Genomic DNA, 20,873 nt, shown 5'->3' on the forward strand with positions numbered 1-20,873 from the left:
GGAAGAGTGCTAGACCTAGAGTGAAAGGAACTGAGTTCAAGTTCTGCCTTTGCCACTTGATACCTAGGTGACCGTGGGCAAATCACATAACCTCTCTGAGCTTGTTTCCTCATTTGTACAATAAGGGAGTTGGGCTAAATGGCCTCTAAAATCTCTTTAGTTTTTTAAACTATGATCTTATCGAAAGTATTTTGCAAACTTTAAAATCCAATGTAAATGTCAGTTATTTTTATAACTGAGCTGGTATTGGATTTTCTTATTTTACTACATAAATGACAATGGATCTTGAAAATGGGGATCGAATTTCAGAGCTAGAGAAGACCTGTGATCCATTTAGTGCAACTAGTGTCTAAAAAAGAAATTCCCAACAAAGGGTTACCCAGTCTTTGCTTGAATATCTTCAACACAGGGGAAACCTCTGCTGAGTCAGTCTGTTCTATTTTGGGGAAGCTCTGATTATTCAAAGATTATAATTTACTTTGTTTCACTTGGTTTTTTTCTCCAAACTTTGCCTCTTTGCATCATCTGCCCTCGGTCTTCCTAGCTGAATGTAGCTGCATGGTAGATACTGGTATTTGGCACTTGATCATATCTTTTTTGAGACTTCCAATCTCAGGTCAGGTATTCATTGCATTGTATATTCTATGATAGAATCTTCTCTTGATAAAATTGGACAAAAAGGTATAGAATGGAAAGAGAGAGGCAACATTACTGGTTCTTGGGTTGTCTGGTTTCAACTCAGGTCTTCCTGAATGCAAGCCCAGTGCTATAGCTACTGAACTACATAGCTGTCTCCTCTATGTTGCTACCATTAGCAATTAATGGATTTTCCATTGTGTACACAGATATACCAGCATTGGTTTTGGCTCTTTCTGGGTGGCCAACAGTTCTCATTTCATTTGACATTGCTATGGAGGCTTTATATTTATAAGAGAAGTAGAATAAGTTTAATTTTTTTCTTCATTACAGTCCTTCAAATACCTGAAGACAACAGCAATTTTATACCATTGAAAACAATAGAATTGATATCTAGGTAAATATTTATTTATTAAGTGTTTACTTTAGGCTAGACACAATGCTACTTAATAGGGATGCAAGTAAGTCTCCCTACTCAAGAAGCCCACTTCTAATGGGGAAGGCAATATACAATGCAATGGAAAGCAAGAGGCTGCAGGAAAGTAAGCAGGCAATGTAGCAGATGAGGAGGAGGAGGAGGAGGAAGAGGAGGAAGAGAAGAGAACTAAAATGAAGCATACTTGTGGTTCTTCCTACAATGGTGAACCTGGGAGAGAATCATCAATCAGTGGAGCAGCACCTCATATGGGAGGATTCTGTAGGATGAAAATGCAGAAGGTAAAGAAAGGGGGGAAGAGTACAGAGAGAGATGAGTGAGGGCTATCCTAGCTACCTCATAGGGTCTTTAGAAAGCTCAGGGAAGAAAATTCATGCGAAAGCACCTTGTTTTTGTAAGCCACTTTATAAATTGTAAGTGTTTTGTAGAAGTTCCAAGAGGATATGTTTGGAGAATGATAGACAAATGAAATTTGCCAATTCCATAGAAGATAGTAGTCTTGAAAGCATGAAGGACTATGCCTTCCCTAAACTGAAAGGGACCTAAAGCATGGATGGGAAATTGGGAGAGTTTTGGTTTGTAGCCACTGGGGAGAATGCATTAGGAACCCTAGGAATACATAGGCATCTTCCATTTTAGCTCCACTTTTGTCTATACATCTTCATTCATTTCATGCTCTTCAGCCTCTCCTGACTTTCAAAAGGATGTTCTTAATTTGACCATATGATTTACCTTTTACTCAATTACTAAACATGAGAACAGAGTCAACCAATTCATCTCCTTTACAGTACTCAGGCAACTCCTGCTAATTAATTAAGTCCTAACCTATGAGAATGATGGAGAGACAGCTGAGGGGGAAATCACCAAGCAACCTCTTTTCTAGATTCATAGGCAAACACATTGAGACTTAAATGAAAACCAGAAGAAAGAACTAGTGAACTTCCCCTCCTCAAAACAAAAACATTGTCACAATTTTTTTAAAAATTATATGTGGCTGCAATTCTCTTACAGATGGTCAGAATCAGAAAAGCAGAGGTCTTCCTGGTTTTCTCCCCGGCTATCCTGACCCTGATCAAAGTCATCCCACTGTGCCTTCGAATTCAAGGAAGCAAGTATCACTACAGTCTCTCCCACCACCAGGAAATCTCCCTCCTGGTCTAGAATACTTGAGCCAGGTGTTTTTATCTTTCTGTTTTTACAATTCCCTCCTCCTTCCCCTGAAATGAATTTATGTTAAGACTTTAAAAATGCTGATTCAATAGTTAATTTAGTTTTCCATTTAAAAAATTAGTTTCCCATTGCATAAGTATGAAGATGTTTGAGTTTTCTTTCATTCTTTCCTATTGAAGAGAAAGAGGATCAATTGCAGTTTTTGTGATCTTTTCTTTTAAATCTTTAGTTGTGCTATTGATTTCAGTGTAAAATGTTAATTCTAAAAATATAATTCAGATCAAACTTTTTGTCTTACACTTACTTCTGTATAATTTTATTTATAGGGTGAAATACATTTACTTATTGCTCTTTTAATTTATTAAATCAATACTTCATTTTACATTGAGGGATTATATGATCTGTTCTTCTCAGAATCAAATAGAAGTCTCTGTTTTTTAGCCACATGTAAAAGAAAACAGATACAGATGTCACTAGGCCAATTGTTACAGCATAAGGCATTTTATATCAGTTCCATGCTTGTAATTTACAAAATCATTGACATTTTTATTGACTAACATATAAAGAGAAGAATAATTTTCAAGACTAAAAGATTTTTTATGAGAATTATTATTATGATAACTGAAAAAAGGCTGTAAAGGTGGCAAGAATTTCAGAACCTACATATTACTAATTCAAGTTACATAAATGACTCAATTTTAAACATCAAGACAAAAGTAGTAAATGTACTTTGCAGCTATTTAAATGCATATGAGTTAATTTTCATATATCTAATGGCATAACTTTCTATCAGTAAAAGTGTCTATTAGTGTTCTTTGATCATTCACTTTTTGTTTTTATCTGGTCATATTTAGTAAGTGCTTTTGCTTCTATTTATTCTCAGAGTATACTTTGTAGTTCTGGGTTTCTCCTTGTCATTTTTTCTTTGCCTTATTATATAATAGTTTTCCTTTGAAAAAATATTTCCCATACTGGTTTGTCTTAGTTTTATTACATAGTATGCCATTAAAACCCTTCACAACAATTTGTTTTTTAGTCACTCCCTATTTCTTAGACATTTAGGTTGGCTGCAGTTTCGTTATAATTTTAAAAATGTTATTTGAAAACCTTTGAATGGTTAGCTTCAAAATAATCATCATCATAATAAAACTTTTAAACATATTTCCATCAATGGAAGTATAGTCTCAAAGGTCAAGATGATTTTTTACAACTTTTGTTAGAGATTATTAGATTGTGCTACAAAAAAAACAAAAAAAAAAACATAAAAACTACCCCAATCCCTACAAGTTTGCAATTCCACCAACAATGAATTCGTCTACCTGGTAATCTACAATAAAAATATAAATGTGTATTTCCCTTTCAAAGCAGGAATAGTATGATATAGAATTTGAAATACCGAATGCCTTATCTTCTAGTGCCAACTGTCCCAGACTTCAGTGCTGACTGGTTATTGAGGTTATTCACATAGTTCAAGTCTGTCTTGGTCTCTCCCCATTACAAATTGTATATATTCTCTCCCTCTTCATTCTACTATGTTGTATTTACTTATGTTTATACAGTTATACAAAGAGACAACATAATGTCATGGATAGTGCATTTTTGAGTTGCTTGAACTCAAATCAGGCTTCACAAATTTACTGATTGTCTGACCCTCAAGAAATTACTTTACCTCTCAGCCTCAGTCTGCTCATCTGCAAAATGGGGATAAGAATATTACCTACTTTTCTAGGTGGCAGTATGAATCAAATGACAGTTTTGATATAAATCTGATTTATATCATATTTACAAAAATTAAAAGGTTATATAAATGCTAGCTATTATTATTCATCTCTACCAGCCTCAGTTTTTTATGTCTAAAATGAACAAATTGAACTTGACCTCCCAATTTCCTTCCAGTTCTAAATCTGCTCTCCTATGGCTCTCTATTAGACCATAAGTCAGCTCTTTGAGGGCAGGGATTTTATTTTCAGCCATGTGTCCTCTCGCCATCGCAGTGCTTGCACATAGCAAGCACATTAGAAATGCAGTTTCTTACACAATGCCACTTTTATTACTAAAGGAAGAATATGTTTCTGAAGCCACTACTCTCACCAGTTCAGATTAATGTTAGTGCCATTGATGGTGATAATGGTGGTGGTAGTAGGGGCAGTTGGCAGTAGTAGTTATAATAGAAAGAATAGCATAGATCTCAAGAAGTCCAACACTAGATGATGAAAATGGGGAGTCACTACTGGCCATTGGAGAATAGCCAGTGACCCAGGTCTCACTTCCTTCAGTTACTAGATATTGATTATCACTCATCTGAGACATGGCAATAACAATAATCATCTACATGCAAGTGGTTTGTTTTTCTCTTACTATTCCCATTTTTCAGATGCAATAACTGAAACTCTAAGAGGTAAAATGACTTAACAAGAATCATTCTGCTAGTAGAATTTTATGATGGGATTTGAACCTGGGCTCCAAACTTCCATCAACTCTTAGCTATTTTTCTGGATGTTCATACATCCAAGTCCACAAAGGACTCACGTGAACACTAATATTGAGTTCTCAGCACATCTGCTACAGTTTCCAGACTGTTTGGCATTCTTTCAAACCATAAAGTCTATCTCCTTTATCAAAATCAAATCTCAGTTTCAATTCCCTCGAGTTACAAGAGATTTCTGTTATGCCTGATAGGGTTTAAGCAGGAAGCAGCATATGTTCCTGGGAAAATGTTTATAATTGCAGATGCCTTCTCCAGGAACCCACTGGCAGACAAATGCACTTCAGAGACTAGAGAGCACATGGAGATATGTAAAAGAGCTGGGGAAACCAGCCTACTGGCTTCCATCTGCAAAGTGGATCAGCTGTAATAGCTGACGAGAGTTGATTAACGGCTGCAAGCTGTTGGAGGATGTTGTCAGACAGGGCTTTGCCAAATATAGAAGCAGTATGCCAATGCCAGTGGACTGGGATTGCACAATCACTTATGGTCATCCCCTATCCTTCTCCATCCAGGATTGATTAGACATCCTAGGCTTGGCAATGCACGGAGGCTTTTAAAACACTCTACAGCAGAGAGAGACAACTCTCCCTGAGAGATGCAAGCACAGGCAGTTCAGTCAAAGTGGAGTAAGTTGTCTAGACACGTCTTTGATGCTTCCCTTTTCCAGATCTGTCTGAAAGAGGAAGATTTTACTTCAAATAAAAGTGTAGCTTATTTACATGGAGACCTGGGTTTTATGAGAATATGTATACCTATATAGGGAAATATATACTCTGGTCCACTGGGGTATACCCTAGGTGACCCCATAAAAGACACTTAACTTCGTAGTTATCTAAGTAACTGTCTAAGATGATACAGAAAATGCAGAAGAGTTGTGGAACTGTAGAACGGTAGTAATCTGCTTTGATGGAAGAAGTTCTAGTATCCTCATTGTGATTTCTCTACACCAATAAATTCAGGTTCGAAATATATGAATAGGGGATGACTCGAAACTCATAGTAACGTTTCCATCTTTAGTACCTTGAAATTGCACTAGGATTGGAACCCTCTATTTTTGTGTGTATTTATAAATATACACAGCTAGATAGCATATTGGGGTATATATTACATATGTATATAAAATATAATATGGATGTATATACACATTACATAAGTATATGTGCATATACTCATATGTGCACATATGGTACTATAGGCTATATATTATATTGTGCTTTAAACATACACACTTTACATTCATTTCTTTGTACATGTCAATATAGACACGTACAGATATGTGGGGACTATATTTGTGTGCATGCTATACATACACATCTATGTATGTGCATTGCTTCAATGAATTTTTAAGTATATTGTATGTGAACACATTGACCTACACTTTGTGCACATGTCACTTTAGTCAACTTCGTGGTCCCATTTGGGATTTTCTTGACAAAGATACTGGAGTGCTTTTCCATTCCCTTTCCAGATAACTTAAGAGATGAGGAATAGAGGCAGAGTTGGGCTTGTCCAGAGTCACACAGTTAGTATGTATATACATATAATAAATAAACACATATTATATAGTGTATATATACATGCATGCACATGCAAACATATATGCACAGATAGAATTGCATATTTGAAACAGTCATTCTCAGAGTCTAAAAGATCTAGATTTAAGTCTTCTGACAAATATTATCTAGGTGGCCCTTGTTGACACTTGACCTTTTAATGTCATTAATATTCATTTGAATTTATCAAAGAAATTTCTGATCAGGACTTCTATACTTGATAAAGTCACTGATCTATTAAATATATATCTGTGGGTGTGCATGTGCACATGCATGCATCTTAGAACTTGGAATTCCCAGTGAGAAAAACTGGAAACTCCATTAATTCAGATCCACAATTATTGTACAACTTCTATATAGTTGCAGAGAGTTCTCTGAGGTAAGGAGGTGAGATGATTTTTATACGATCATTGTTAGTTAGCATTTATGTAATGTTTTAATTTTTGTAAAGAACTTTACATTTATCTTCATTTTATCTTCACAACTGTGAAATAAGTATTATTATTATTATTATTATTATTATTATTATTATTCCCACTTTCCAGGGAATAAACTAAGGCAGGCAGACATGAAATGTCTTGCTCAGGATCACACAGCTAGTAAGTATGTAAGACTGTATATGAACTCAAATGCTCCCTATTACAGACAGTGCACTCTAGCCACTGTGCTGCCTGCCAGTATCATGACACACCTAGCCTAATCATGTAGCCAGTTATATGAATTCAGGTCTTCTTGATTCTTTATCTAAACTGGCTCCAAATCTTCCATGTCATGTTTCTTCCACATGAGTACATCACGTTGAGGTTTGTATGTCTTGATAGTCTCCATTTTTTCTTCTATTGTTTAAGTATAGATTTTGTTACAGATTCCCTTAAAAATGCAGAAAATAAAATTCATTTTTTGAAGCTACTTTCTAACTAATGGTGAGACTCCGTGGTAAATAAAATTAAAACCATTCAGAATATTCAACTGAAATATATATTTATATGTCGATTCAAACATCATCTAAACTTTTTTAAATGCCCATTTGATTTGGGGGGGATAGAAATCGCCTAGTCAACTTTGACAGATTTATCTTAGTACCTTTCAAGAAAGGACACATATCCCTAAGCTCTACATTTATGAACTAATTTGCAAATTTAAACAGAAGAAACGTCATAGTTATGGATTCAAGAAGAAAGGGTTGTTTCTCATTACACTATTATGAAACAATATAGCAGAATTTGGGGGAGAGAAAATATATAAATTTGTTATTAACAATGGATATGTGTGACTTAGAACAGCTTGCATTTGTTTTATTTATTTTTTAGCAGAAGAGGAAGATTTAGATTTTTTGTTTGTGTTTTATTTGTCTGTCTGGAATTCATAGTATGGAAAGTCACCACCAATTGTTTCATGAAGCTTCCTTAATAATGAAATTAATAGATATGGCTACAAAATAGAAAGAAAAGTGATATAATTGCTCCCTTTCCTATCTGAGATAATGAGGAATACCTGTGGAAAGAAGGGATTGAATCCTTGAATGTTGTACAATCCTGGCTTCAAGATACTAAACAAATACCAACTTTTGTCATTGCCTGCTCTGGGTTTCTATGTCTAAAAAGTTTAGGAACCTGTTTCAAGAAACTCCTAAAAAAAGGAGAAACAAATGGAAGTTATAGTCTTTATGAAATAAAAAAGGAAAGAATCATAATATACAAAGTAAGCATGATCTTGCTACAGGGCATTTCTAGATACTAAACACCAAAAGTGTCTTAAAATGCATGTGCATTTTATATTTTATTTTCTTAAGAAAATGATTGGCTTTTCATGGTATCTTTTCTGCATCCAGCTCTTATTAAAAAAATATTAAGCTTATATTTGTATAGGACTTTTAATTTGATAAATAATATAATATAAAATTATATATATATATGCCTTGCAAACATAAAGAGCCAGATAATGATAATTAATATTATAATAACCATCATTATTGCTGGCATATGTTAGAATGGATTATTTCATTGAACCATCAAAAATTCCTGTGAGCTAAATATTACAGATATTTCTCTCCCCATTTAATAACTGAAGAAGAAGCTAAAAATTATTAAATTATTGTCACATGATCAAACAGCTGGTAAGTAGGGGAAAACATACAAACACAGATGTTTCCTCATGGCTAATCTTAAACACTTTTCCCACTATGACTGTTATCTCCTGTTTGAGATCTTTGATGCTATAAATGGAATCTTACTGTAGACCTCCTGAATACCATCTTGAAATTAAATCAATTGCTTCTCTATCAAAAGGAAGTTATAAATCCCACATTTTATAAAACCTGACTAGCTTTATTTTAAATATCTTTACATATCTATGAAATATGAGCCTCAATGATTCATAGCAAGGCAGAGACAGGAGTTTACCTAAACATGACAGAATAAAGAACTCTAAGAATTATATTTTTCCAGGGTGCAATTTCATCTATTTATTGGAGGCACTGTGAACTTTCAGAATATCTGAGCCATGAGCAATCACATGCAAGCAGTGCATTCATTTTAAATCCAAAATTAATAGGGGGAGGGGAATTTGCATTATCCAGAAGCCATTTTCATAACTGAGAGTTTACTGAAGTCGTTGTTATTCTTAGCAATTCTTTCATGGAATTTTTTCATAGTCCTAGAAGTTGTTACTTGAGTAAAATAATATTTTTACCCTTTTTTGCCTCATGAGAAATGAGTGCTTTCCCCAAATATTATTTAATTGGGAACCAAGAAAACAGATAAATTTCATGCACGCTGTGATTTGTGTTGACGGTTTCTATGACAACTCCAACTTTCCTATGAGGCACAATGTAAACCTGGTATCTCCTTTATGTCATCCTTTAACAGTTAGACCTGATCATTATACACCAGCAGGTGGAGCTGCTTGAAAGTAAGTATGGTCCATGCTATATCCCTTGAACGTTTAGAAGTTAAGTTCCGTATGCTCAGAAAGCCAAATTTGTTAATAATTTGATAAGAAATAAAATAAATTCTTTTATTTTAAGATAATGCAAAGAAATCAATGTACTATAATACATAAAGACTATGATTTCCTCAACACAGGATACTCGTGATGGGGGTATTTCTTCCATCAATAGGAATCTTAAATAATCTATGATTTAATGGATAAACATCAAGAAATGTCTGAAGCACACAGAGGCTCATTATTTTGGAAATTGTTCCATAGTTACTTAGTGACTTAGACATGTTTTGAACCCAGGTCTACTAATCCTTATCTACTCTGCCATGTTTTCTCTAACTCTTAATACATAGTACTATAATTTATATATTTACTGGATATTCACACACATTCCCTCAAGTAAAAAACCATCAGCTGATTGATTTAGAAATGTCCATTTAAAAATCATCACATTTTTGCTGGTGATGGTTTATTCTCAACATCATATCAATATAATGGATTCTAAAAGGTTAGTCAGGAACTCATTTATTTCAGTGTAAATCATTTGAAACTAGAAAGTGAATGAATGTTTTTCAGGGGGTGGAAATAAGGTCAAGAACTACAGGAAGCAGAGTTCTGGATTCCTCTAGTCCCACCAGGATGTAAATCAATCTACAAGTGATTTAACAATGTAAAGATATTACCATTGATTGACTTTTACTAAATAGATATTTTTATTCTTAACTGCCCTGAATTTTTCCTAAAACATGTCAAAATAACCAAAATGAATATTAAGACATAGAGCTCATCCAAGTAGAAAAGAGTCATAAAGAGATTTAGAATAAAATCATATTAATCTTCAAAACAGAAAGATAACATTTGAACTTTTTTTTCTTTTTAACTTTGTATATGAAATATATAGATCTCTGGGTATTCTTTTATTAAATTGAAATGGTGGAAGATGTATACAGGATTTCCCAATTTGGACGCAAGTCTGGAAAGAAAATGAGAAAGAAAATTAATTTCATGTAATTACTTACAAAATAACCTCTTGGGTAGATTTTAAATGAACATAATTTTGAAGTCAAATATCAGGTGATATAATGTGGTTATTTTGAATTTAATTATGTATTTAGAAATCTTTTTTAAAACTTTTATAAGTAATAAATGGACCTTCAGTTTACATAGGTAAAGTTAGTTAACACTGGAATAAAATAACATTTTGATAACTTATTTTTTTTCCCTTCATTAGTGATACTTGGCACTGAAACTTCCAACAAATATGAGATTAAAAACTGCTTGGGACAAAGAGTGTACTTTGCAGTGGAGGAAAGCATCTGCTTTAACCGTAATTTCTGTTCACCATTAAGATCCTGTACCCTGAGGGTCACTGATAACACTGGTCGAGAGGTGATTACAGTGCACAGACCCTTGAGATGTACCAGCTGCTGGTGTCCTTGCTACCTACAAGAGGTTAGTCTTCTTCAACAGCACTTAAATGGGGATTTTTTCTCCCTATTTAAAAATAAATAAAATTAATATTCCTATTTAATTAGCATTCAGCTTGAACCTAGGATAATTAAAATTTTTACATTTAAATTTATTTAAATGTATTTATTTGCTTATTATATTAAAATACCCAGTTATCTCAATGGTTATAATTAGTATGGCATGCTTTAAGAGCAGACTAGTTTGTGAAACTGATTAGTGATTAGGATTTTTCGTTTCCAACTACAATTATGGTACATTGGAGAAGATATTAGTCTATGGGAAGTACCATAAATTGCACCTGCTATAAGTGGCAGAAAATATGCTTAGTTGGGGAGAAGATGAGTAAGGGAAGAACTCATAACTGTATGAATTTGGCACCCTATAACAAAGCTCTAGTTGCCTAATCCATGTTAAACTTCTTTATTTCATTCATCTTGTAAATGGTACATAGTTTACTATATCACTTAAATAACCACATGCTTTTATGTCTAAAGATGAGACTTCAGGAAGAAAGATTAAGTCAATGATATCAACTACAGTTATAAAAGGATATGATTACAGTCATTTAGGAAGTTATAATCTTTATATGGTATATTATAGGTAGTAGCATAATTATATATTGATATAGATAAAATAGATTGGAGAGAGAGATTGGTGGGAGGAGAGAAGAGGAGAGACAGAGAAAGAATGAGAAAGAAATATATATATATATATATAAATAGAAAGAGAGAGAGAGAGAGAGAGAGAGAGAGAGAGAGAGAGAGAAAGAGAGAGAGAGAGAGAGAGAGAGAGAGAGAGAGAGAGAGAGAGAGAGAGAGAGAGAGAGAGAGAGAGAGAGAGAGAGAGAGAGAGAGAGAGAGAGAGAGAGAGAGAGAGCTCTAAAATCAATCAGGAACAGTCAGGTAGAAAGTCCTACCCCTTCAATCCTTCTCTTGTCACTAACTCCATTCATTATAGTGAAATAAGAGTACCACTAGGCATTGGCATCTACCCAGCTACTAGATCCTAAGTTATTTCAGACCTTACTCTCTGCCTTGCCTCTATGGCTTGCATATTCTGGTATTATCATCTCATCTTTGGTCATAGATTAAGGACCATCTTCCCCACCTGAATTTCTACCAAATCACCCTTAGAACTTCTTGGACTTTCCATATACTTTGAAGCTGAGCTATGTTTTTTTTCTGGGGGTTTTCTCCACTGTTGTCCCCTCCAATTAATATATGAATTTTTTGAGGACAGAACTGACTTCATTTTTCTGTTTATATCACTAGAGCTTAGAATAGTGCTTGCAAATACTGAATGCTTACTAAATGATTTTTCATTCTTTCATGCATTCATCAAAACAAGGGCTGGGTCTCAGTAGGATATCCCATCTTTTCTGTGTTTCAAGATTATTACATGACTCATATCATGAATTTGTGAGGAGACTTTCTTATCCATTTCCAGCTATAGTAATTGCATACCATACAGTACAGTAACACTTTCAAAGGAAGGTGAAAGGTTGGTGTGTACTGGTTTGTTCTGTATGTCCCTAAAACATAGAACTATCATTGTTGGAGGGAAGGGGCAGGGAAATAAAATTTGCTTCCATTTAAAAAGTAAGGAAATAAACAAAAACCTCCTTAGTAATAAGAGTTATTCACAGAATCAAATGGGATGCACCAAGATTTAATTGTTCCATCTCTCCTTTCTAGTGAGGATTAACATTTATCAAAGATGTTGTAAAAGGGATTACTGTAGAAGCACAGATTGGGCTAATGGCTTCTAATATTACTTCTAAAACTGATTTTTCCAGATTCCTATGAGTTCACCATCAAAAAACAACAAACTATGTAAACACAAAAAAAGTAGCATTGAAAATTGCTTTCTTTCAACGCAATCACACCAACCTGAAAAAATGTCTGTTTCCATCTTGTTTTAAGATATAGAATAGAAGGAATCTGAAAAGCCATTTCACTCAATATTCATTTTAAAGATCAGGAAACTGAGGCCCATTGAAGCTAGGGCACTTCTCAGAGATCACACAGGGATTAAGTATAAGAAAGACAAATTAAATCTAGATGTTCTGATTCTAGGATAAGTTGCTTTCCACTTTACCATGGCATTTCCTGCTGACCAATCTACAAACCAAACATACTATCTTGATAATCATTACAAATAGAACACTTTTGTCCAAAATTACCCATCTCCTTCCAAGGTTTTTAATAGAGCAAATAAACCGACATAATGTGCCAAATAGCTGTATGGAAGTCTCACTTTGTTCAATCAACTAGGAAAAAGTAATTTCAAAAACATATAAAGAAGAGTGAGGAGGAAATATGCAAAGAGTGTGTTTATAAAGAACCAGAATCAACAATGCAGAAAACTTCAAATTATTGGGATGGGAAACTTTTGGAGAAAACAATGGGGAGTCACTAACTAATTTGGAAGACTAGATATCAGTCATGTTGGTGTGTAATGAAAATGGCTTCAAAGAATACATATGTGATTAATCAAAGAAAGAAAGACTGATAGAGAATTTATGGAGAAATATAATTCTGTAGTCCTAGTGAGAGATACCCAAGGCTCAGAGGAAAATTTCTAAATGGAAAAGAGACAAGAGAGTAGATACAGATAAAGCATATTCCCCAATCACTTTATATTATTGTTCTTTAGGAATAAATAGTTCTAGAGTTAATTTTGTCAAAATGGAAAAGACATTTCTCTATAAATCTGTTGACAGAAGCAATAGAATTTAATAAATTATCATAAGAATACACAAATAATAGCAAAAACCAGAAATGGCTACAAGGTTCTGGGAACTTAATGATATATAAATATGAGTTAATAAAATGGTAATAATAATAAATATTGTTACTTTAGGGGATGGATATAAAGAGAATGCCTCAATTTTTTCTTTAATTTCATCAGTATAGGGAACCTTCATAGAGAAGAAGTCCTCTCAATCAACTTCTTTGCAACTTTTAGACTTAAAAGATTCCTGTAGGGCTGAGAATTTATGTGGCTTTCACAGGGTATCAGATCAAGCATTGGTCAGAAGCCAGACTTGAACCCAGATCAATCTGACTCTGAGGTCAACATATCCACTATGATATATTTCCTCTCACTCTTATTTAGTTTATTTATTTTGGGTAATAAATTTAGGTTAATAAATAATAATAAATTTAAAAATCAGGTTGCATATTTAGGGTAATAAGATAAATAACAAGGAAAACAATGGTAGAGGGAATATTAATTTAATATAATCCAACAATACTGTTAAATATCTACTATATAGTAGAAACTCAATTTATAATATTCGGGAGTGCTAAGATTAGTTCATTTTCTAGAAAACTAGCTTTTTGTTAAAACTATACAGTATGTGTGTTTGTATAATGGCATTTGGAAAGACAATATAAAATCTTTGAGACAAGAGTTAATTTCATTTTTTAAAAAGTTTATTTTAACTCTGTTGAGCCCACATGTACCATACCTAGTGATAATTAGCCCAATGAATTTTCTTTTGTAATAAAATCCCATTGTGAATAAGTTCCCTTTGCCATGGATTCCTTATAGGGATAGGAGGAGGCCCTCTAATTCATTGGTGAGAATCTTCCAGGTTAGGAAACTCCTAGCAATGATGGTCAGCAACTTCTCTGAAGTTTATGGTAATAGCGTGTGGCTGAGAGCAGAAGTCTCAAACACTAGGCAGGTAAGCTCCATTCAGCTCACACTCTTGCTATATCTAACCAAATTAAAACATAAATCAATCTGATTTTAATATATTAATATGTCAATTTCTTTTAGTTCTATGCCACATCAGTGGCATAGAAGTCTGAGATGCTCCATGATTTCCCCAGAATAACATGTCAGTATGTTAGAAGTGGGACTTAAATGTAGCTTTTCTAGTTTGTGAGACCAGTATCCCATAAAATGTGTTATACTGTCTCACCTGGATTCCTTATACTTTCAGTCAAATCATTTCCTTAATAATCACATATATAAATCAGGATCTATTCTTTTTCTATTACCAATATAAAGTCCTAGTTTCAGTGATGTGTGTGTCTGTGTCTGTGTGTAAGCTCCATACCCACATTTTAATTCGAGTAAGCAGCACTGATTTCCAAGATGTATAGAAATTTTCATCTATCTTCTTCTTAAGTTGTACGACTAGTACTAATTTATTTTGTTTAGGTGTGTATAAATATACTCAGATGTCCAGTTGAAATATATTGGATAGAAATAGTCATAGGTATAGTAAATGTATTTTAAAACATTTTTGTGGGGTTTTTATAATTTAATTGTGAGATGAGTTATTTCTAATCTATGTTTTCCCCCAAAATTAGTAAAAAACTTGAGATTAAGTCAGTTAAATACCATTCATTGTTTAATTATTGGACTGAAAAAAAAGATGGAACCAAGATGAATACTCAAATGAGATGATGAAGGTCAAGTGTTGTTTTCTTTTTCTTTCTCTAGTTGAATATAAGATGCTTGTGTGCAAGGGCTCTTCTGTTTTTATCTGTTTCAATTAAATTAAACAATAATTTATACAGCACCATATGCCAAGCCTTGTGCAAGACAAAAACAAAATTGTCTCTACCCTCAAAGAGATAACATTCTACTGGAGAGAAACTAGATAGATAGTAGATAAATTTATCGATAGATGATAGACAGACTCTGCTAAATAAATATAAAATATATAATATACAAGGAATACAAAATCCATATCTAGTAACTATAAGGATGAGGGGAGAACACTAACACCCAGAAATAAAAGGACATATCTCATGTACAAGTGGTAGTTTTTGAGGAGAACCTTGAAAGAACTAAACTATTAAAGAATGAGTGGAAGAGAGAGAGGATTCCACATGTAGGAAATAGCTTGTGGAAAAAACATGGACATGGGATGTGAAATGTATCCCCTTCATATATCACACTGTACCTTGAAAGAAAGTACTTAATAAATATTTGTGGAACTGGGAAACTATAGAATACTCTATGTGTCCATATTACTGATAACAATACAACAATAAGTATAATAATAATATATAATAATAATAATAATGCCCAAGAGCTACTGGTGTTAAAAATATAACCAATGAAATCTCAGAATTACATGCTGTTCAGTATTTTTCTATTTTTTCCTAATAAAAATTAATGTGCAATATAGTGGTTCAAAGTGCTAAATTAACTCTTCATTTTTTATATACTTTCTGGAGAATTCGATTAATTCAACTAATCAATAAACATTTTTAATTACTTACTATGTGCCAGCCATTGTGCAAAGCTCTGGAGTTACAAAAAAAAAAAAAAGAGGTAAAAGAGAGTCCTTACCCTTAGGGAACTTACAATCTAATTAGCAAATGATACTTGTTTGTTTGCTGTAACCCATTATTTTCTCATCAATTCCGACTGTGACACTGGAAAGATGGAAGTATACTCAAAGCCTTGATTTATGTGTCAGATTTCTCCTTGTGACTGCCAGAGTGTAGGTGTTGGGCTGTAATTGTTTATCATGATCAAAAGGTTTCTGTGAGAATGCTAAATAAATAAAAATAATTCAATAAAGGAAATCCTGTATACAGTGTACTTTATTACACTTTAGGAAGCATTTCTCAAAAGGCATTTCTATCACTGACTAAATATTTCCAGGGCTCTTAATAGCTGCAAAGGTTTATATGTTGCCTTAAAGTTTGCAGAGTATTTTACATATATTACATCATTTGAATTTTCACTTTTGTTATTATATTTGGAATACATAGTTTAAGGGTTATGACATTAAAACAGAAAAGTTAAAAGATACATTTTTCTCCCTTTTGCAAATAACTTCATATTAAAATCTCTATGCCTGATTATCCTGTTTGATATTTAGGAATAAATCAAGAGACATATGGATTTCAAAGATTCATCTTCATTATTAATCAGTATCTTCATGAAACCTTTTCTGATCTCTGTAAAAGTTAGTATATCCCACTCTTTCAAATGTAATGCCTTGTACTTACTTTGTAAATATTTTGAATATAACTAATTGTACTTGATTTTTCCCCTGGTACAATATAAGCTCCCGAGGTCAGATACCATTTCCTTAGTGTCTTTTTATCCCTAGCAGAGTATCTGAAACATAGTAGGTATTTAATAAATTTCCATTGATTAAGTGATTACACTGAAGATTATTGTGTCAAAGTATTTTGAAAAAGAACTTTTTTTCCTTTGAAGACTTACTTGGAATGATGTGAAGAATTGGACCAATGGCACATGTTTGTAATATCACTGATACTGGGGAGACTGAGCCTGAGAGATTGCTTGAGCTCTGGAGTTCTGAGTTGCAATAAGACAAAAACCAATTAGGCTACCTTAAAAGAGGTGAACCAACTGGATTTGGAAAGTGGAGTAGATTAAAGCAACTATGACAATTAGTGAGATCAGGTCATAAGTGGCCATTACACTACCAATCTGGGTAAGATGAGACCAGACTTGGGGAAAAGAAAAAAAAAAGGATGATTTAAAGAGCAATAGACATGATTGTGTGCTTCACTTTAAATTATCATTAAGTTACAATAAAAATATTGTAATCTTATAATTGACTTCATTCTCTTATGTCTTCTTACAGTTAGAAATTCAAGCCCCTCCTGGCACAATAGTTGGTTATGTTGTACAGAAATGGGATCCTTTCCTTCCAAAGTTCACGATTCAAAATGAAAACAAAGAAGATATTTTGAAAATTGTGGGTCCCTATGCAACATGTGGTTGTTTTGGAGATGTTGACTTTGAGGTATGTTTCTTTAGGGAAAAATAGTCATTTTAGATTCCTGCATTGTATTACATACTTTATCCTTTTAATGATTAATACTTTAAACATGCCTAATGTATATAGAAATGCTTCTAAAAAGTTATATAGGGATCATCCTTGAAGTGAAAATTCCGATATTTTAAAAATAATTCCCAATTTTTAAATGGCATGAAGTCCTAGAGTCAAGGTTTTTTATAAGATTATTATTTTCATCAACTTTGCTTTTAATATTCAAATAACTTATGGTGATTGTTTCATAGAAAATAATGAGGTGTTTTTTCCCTTAGTTTAAGATTAGGGGGATGGAGTGGAGGGAGAAAAGAATCACAGAATTTCTGAACTGGAAGATACCAAAGTCAGAATCCACCAACTCATACAAGAAAGAACCGTATGACATAACTAAAAGTCACCAGCAGTCCAAATTTGATTAAAAGCCTCTAATAAAGGACATATTGCAGCCTTATAAGGATGCTTTGGTCCACTGTAGTACAACTCAAATTCTTAGGCGAGTGAGTTGATAATTTATGATGAAATGGGGCAGACATATCTAGTTCTTTGGATGCTATCTGGGAAAGATTGATGGCTACCATCAAGCGAGGCTGCAATCACAGTATAAGGCACAGATGTTATGGAGCAAATAACATGGGAAGTATGGAGACATGCAATTAAAGGGGAAATTCAGAGGCAGACGCATGGGGACAGGGATGGGATGAAGATGGAAGTCAGACTGTGCGAAAAGGATGGAAAGACACAGAAAATCACTCACAGAGATGGGAACACTCAGCAGCATGGATTCAAAGGGGATAGACGAAGACTCTAGAGGGCAGGAATTTAAGGTCTCTTTTTTATAGGTTTCTATGTAATTTCTAAGATCTTTCTCATAATCTTACTTTCCCCTATCACCACTTTATGTTGGTATGAATAAACTTACTGTTGACTAGAATAGGAGTGGGCAATGTGGTCAGGAGGACCAGAAAAAGATAAAATTTAATGCAGCAGGTGTTCATGGTTTGTGGTGGTGCTGCTGCTGCTGCTGTTTCTGCTGTTGGGGATTGTTGGTTGCATCAAACCTAAACATTCTGTTTTTCAACCTCTATTCATTCCTCACTACCAATTCTGACCTCGGGGACCACTTGCAAAATTGATATGCCTCCTACATGAGAGGTGGTACAGTTATGATAGGTAGATAGAATTCTGGATTTAGCATCTGAAAGACTTGTCTTTTAATCCTGCTTTAGTTACATTTCTTAGTTATGCAATTCATTTAACTATTAATCCTCAGTTTCCTCTTCTGAAAAATGGGGATATAGAAGCATCTACCTAATAAGATTAATGTAAAGATCAAATTAGATCACATATGTAAAATACTTGATAAAATGAAAGGGGCTATGTAAATGCTAGCTATGAGGATGAGGATGTTGATAAAATCAATTCCTTAGTGGTAGAGGATGTCTCACTTTTGTCTTTGTTTCACCCACTGCTGACATAGTGTCTGGCACATGGTAGATGCTTAATAAATGCTTGTTAACTGATCTACTACTATGCTTGAAAAACAAAGGGGTTAGGTCAGAATCTGTGACACTGTACCAGAGGTCCCTTTTCACACTGATATCAGTCCAGTAATAAGAATCCTTGGACCTCATTCAACCAATATCAACTTCTCCTAACTATTCTAATATCCATTTTGGAAGGTTATGAACGTCCAGTCAAATTCTTTGCTGAACTCCGTGTATACTATGTTTATGACTCTTCCTTAATACTCTAACCCTATCAAAAATGGAAATGAGGTTATTTGCATTTGATCTGGTTTTGATGAACTCTTATTGCCTCTTAGGGATCACTACTTCCCTTGATGTAACACACCATTCCTTCCAAAATTTATTCTAGGGTGTTGTCAAGAGACAGAGTCAACCTTACTAACCTGCGAACAGTAAGATAATATGTGAAAATCAGAATATTTGTTTGTTCTAATCTGATGGCATTTATTTTTTTTTCACATTTTTCCAAGAATCATAAAAAGAACTACAATCAGAGTAATGTTTAACTGAATAATTTTGACCTCATGAATTGAATTCATTAAGAAGATCTAGGTATAGTCACATTACCTCCTTCCTTATCTTTTATTTCAACTAGCCACTTTCCATTTTCTGCTATATTTTTAAGGCTGAAAATCATTGTCCTTGGATTTTAAATGCCTGCGAAATAGGAGTTTAAAAGCTCTACTTTATATCATCTGTTATTATTCAGTGCAAGAAAAGATCATAACCTTTCTTTGATCTTCCTCTTGATCTCAACATACCCTTAAAAATCCTTTAGCTTTTATTTTTCTAAGCTTTCATAGGAAACCTCATTCATTCTTAGCTTTAGTATCCCAATATTGTTCTTATAGGGCCATATTGCTATGTTTTATTTATCCTCAATTGCTTGTCTTTGCATTTTTCTTTTCCTCAAATGTCAATTAGATGATTCAGTGGATAAAATGATAGATTTAAAGTCATGATTCAAACACTACCTTAGACACTTATTAACTACATGAATGTCGGCAATCTTTTTTTTCTCTGTGAAATTATGGGTTTGGTCTAATCACCTCTAAGGTCCCTTGTAGCTCTGATTATATGTTCCTATGTAAATCTAAGCTGGTCATCTGATTCCTTGCCCAATTATGAGCCATTTCCTTTTTCAAAAACAGAAATAAGATTGTTGCACTCATTTGTGTTTGTGTTAACAGAACTATTATTTTGATAAGAATCTATCCACCTAGAATCTATTTCCTCTGTAGAATCCTAGATCGTGGGATTTAACTTTGAACTCTCTGAAATCTACTCTCTTACATATGAAAAACATGTCAAATGATGTTCCTTTCCTAATCTATAATGAAATCTCAGATGTCATCAATTTCTTCCATGATTGTGATTATTGGTTTTTTTTTCATCCTTAACCTTGATCCTGAGTATGATTTCTAGGGCAGAAAAGTAGTAAGGGCTAGACAATTGGGGTTAAATGACTTCTACAGATTCACACAGCTAGGAAGTTTCTGAGGCCAGATTTGAACCCAGGAACTCCCATCTCCAGTCCAGGCCCTTTATTCACTGACCCAACTAACTGCCCTTGTTTCTATTGCTTCTATGCAAGTGCATAGTCCTTATTGTTAGGAAAATTTTTACAAAATAGGAGTTCTCATCCTTGATCTTCCCTCTTAAAATGTACATTCAAAACCCATATTTAAAATATGTTGTTCTAAAAGTTTAACTGAATACTCTAAAAAAAAAAAGATAGTTTATGAGCTCTCATTAAAATTTAGTTCAATGATCCTAGGTAGACTCAGGTTCTATCTAGCCAGTCGATCATTCAACAAGCATTCATTTTGCACTTATTGTGTGCCAGGGATTGTGCTAAGCCCTGGTAATA

At 33.7% G+C, this 20,873-nt stretch overlaps 1 protein-coding gene across 1 annotated transcript in view; it reads left to right on the forward strand.

The window, feature by feature from the left end:
• Positions 1 to 20,873, forward strand: part of LOC100018515 (phospholipid scramblase family member 5) — a 34,238-nt gene that overhangs the window by 6,409 nt on the left and 6,956 nt on the right. The window contains exons 2-5 of the mRNA XM_007502071.3: positions 2,084 to 2,247; positions 9,151 to 9,193; positions 10,455 to 10,675; positions 17,286 to 17,447. Coding sequence (XP_007502133.1) covers positions 2,084 to 2,247; positions 9,151 to 9,193; positions 10,455 to 10,675; positions 17,286 to 17,447 — 590 coding nt within the window. The remainder of the gene's footprint in view (positions 1 to 2,083; positions 2,248 to 9,150; positions 9,194 to 10,454; positions 10,676 to 17,285; positions 17,448 to 20,873) is intronic.

The sequence above is a fragment of the Monodelphis domestica genome, chromosome 8 (genome assembly GCF_027887165.1).
Source record: "Monodelphis domestica isolate mMonDom1 chromosome 8, mMonDom1.pri, whole genome shotgun sequence".
NCBI lineage: Eukaryota > Metazoa > Chordata > Mammalia > Didelphimorphia > Didelphidae > Monodelphis > Monodelphis domestica.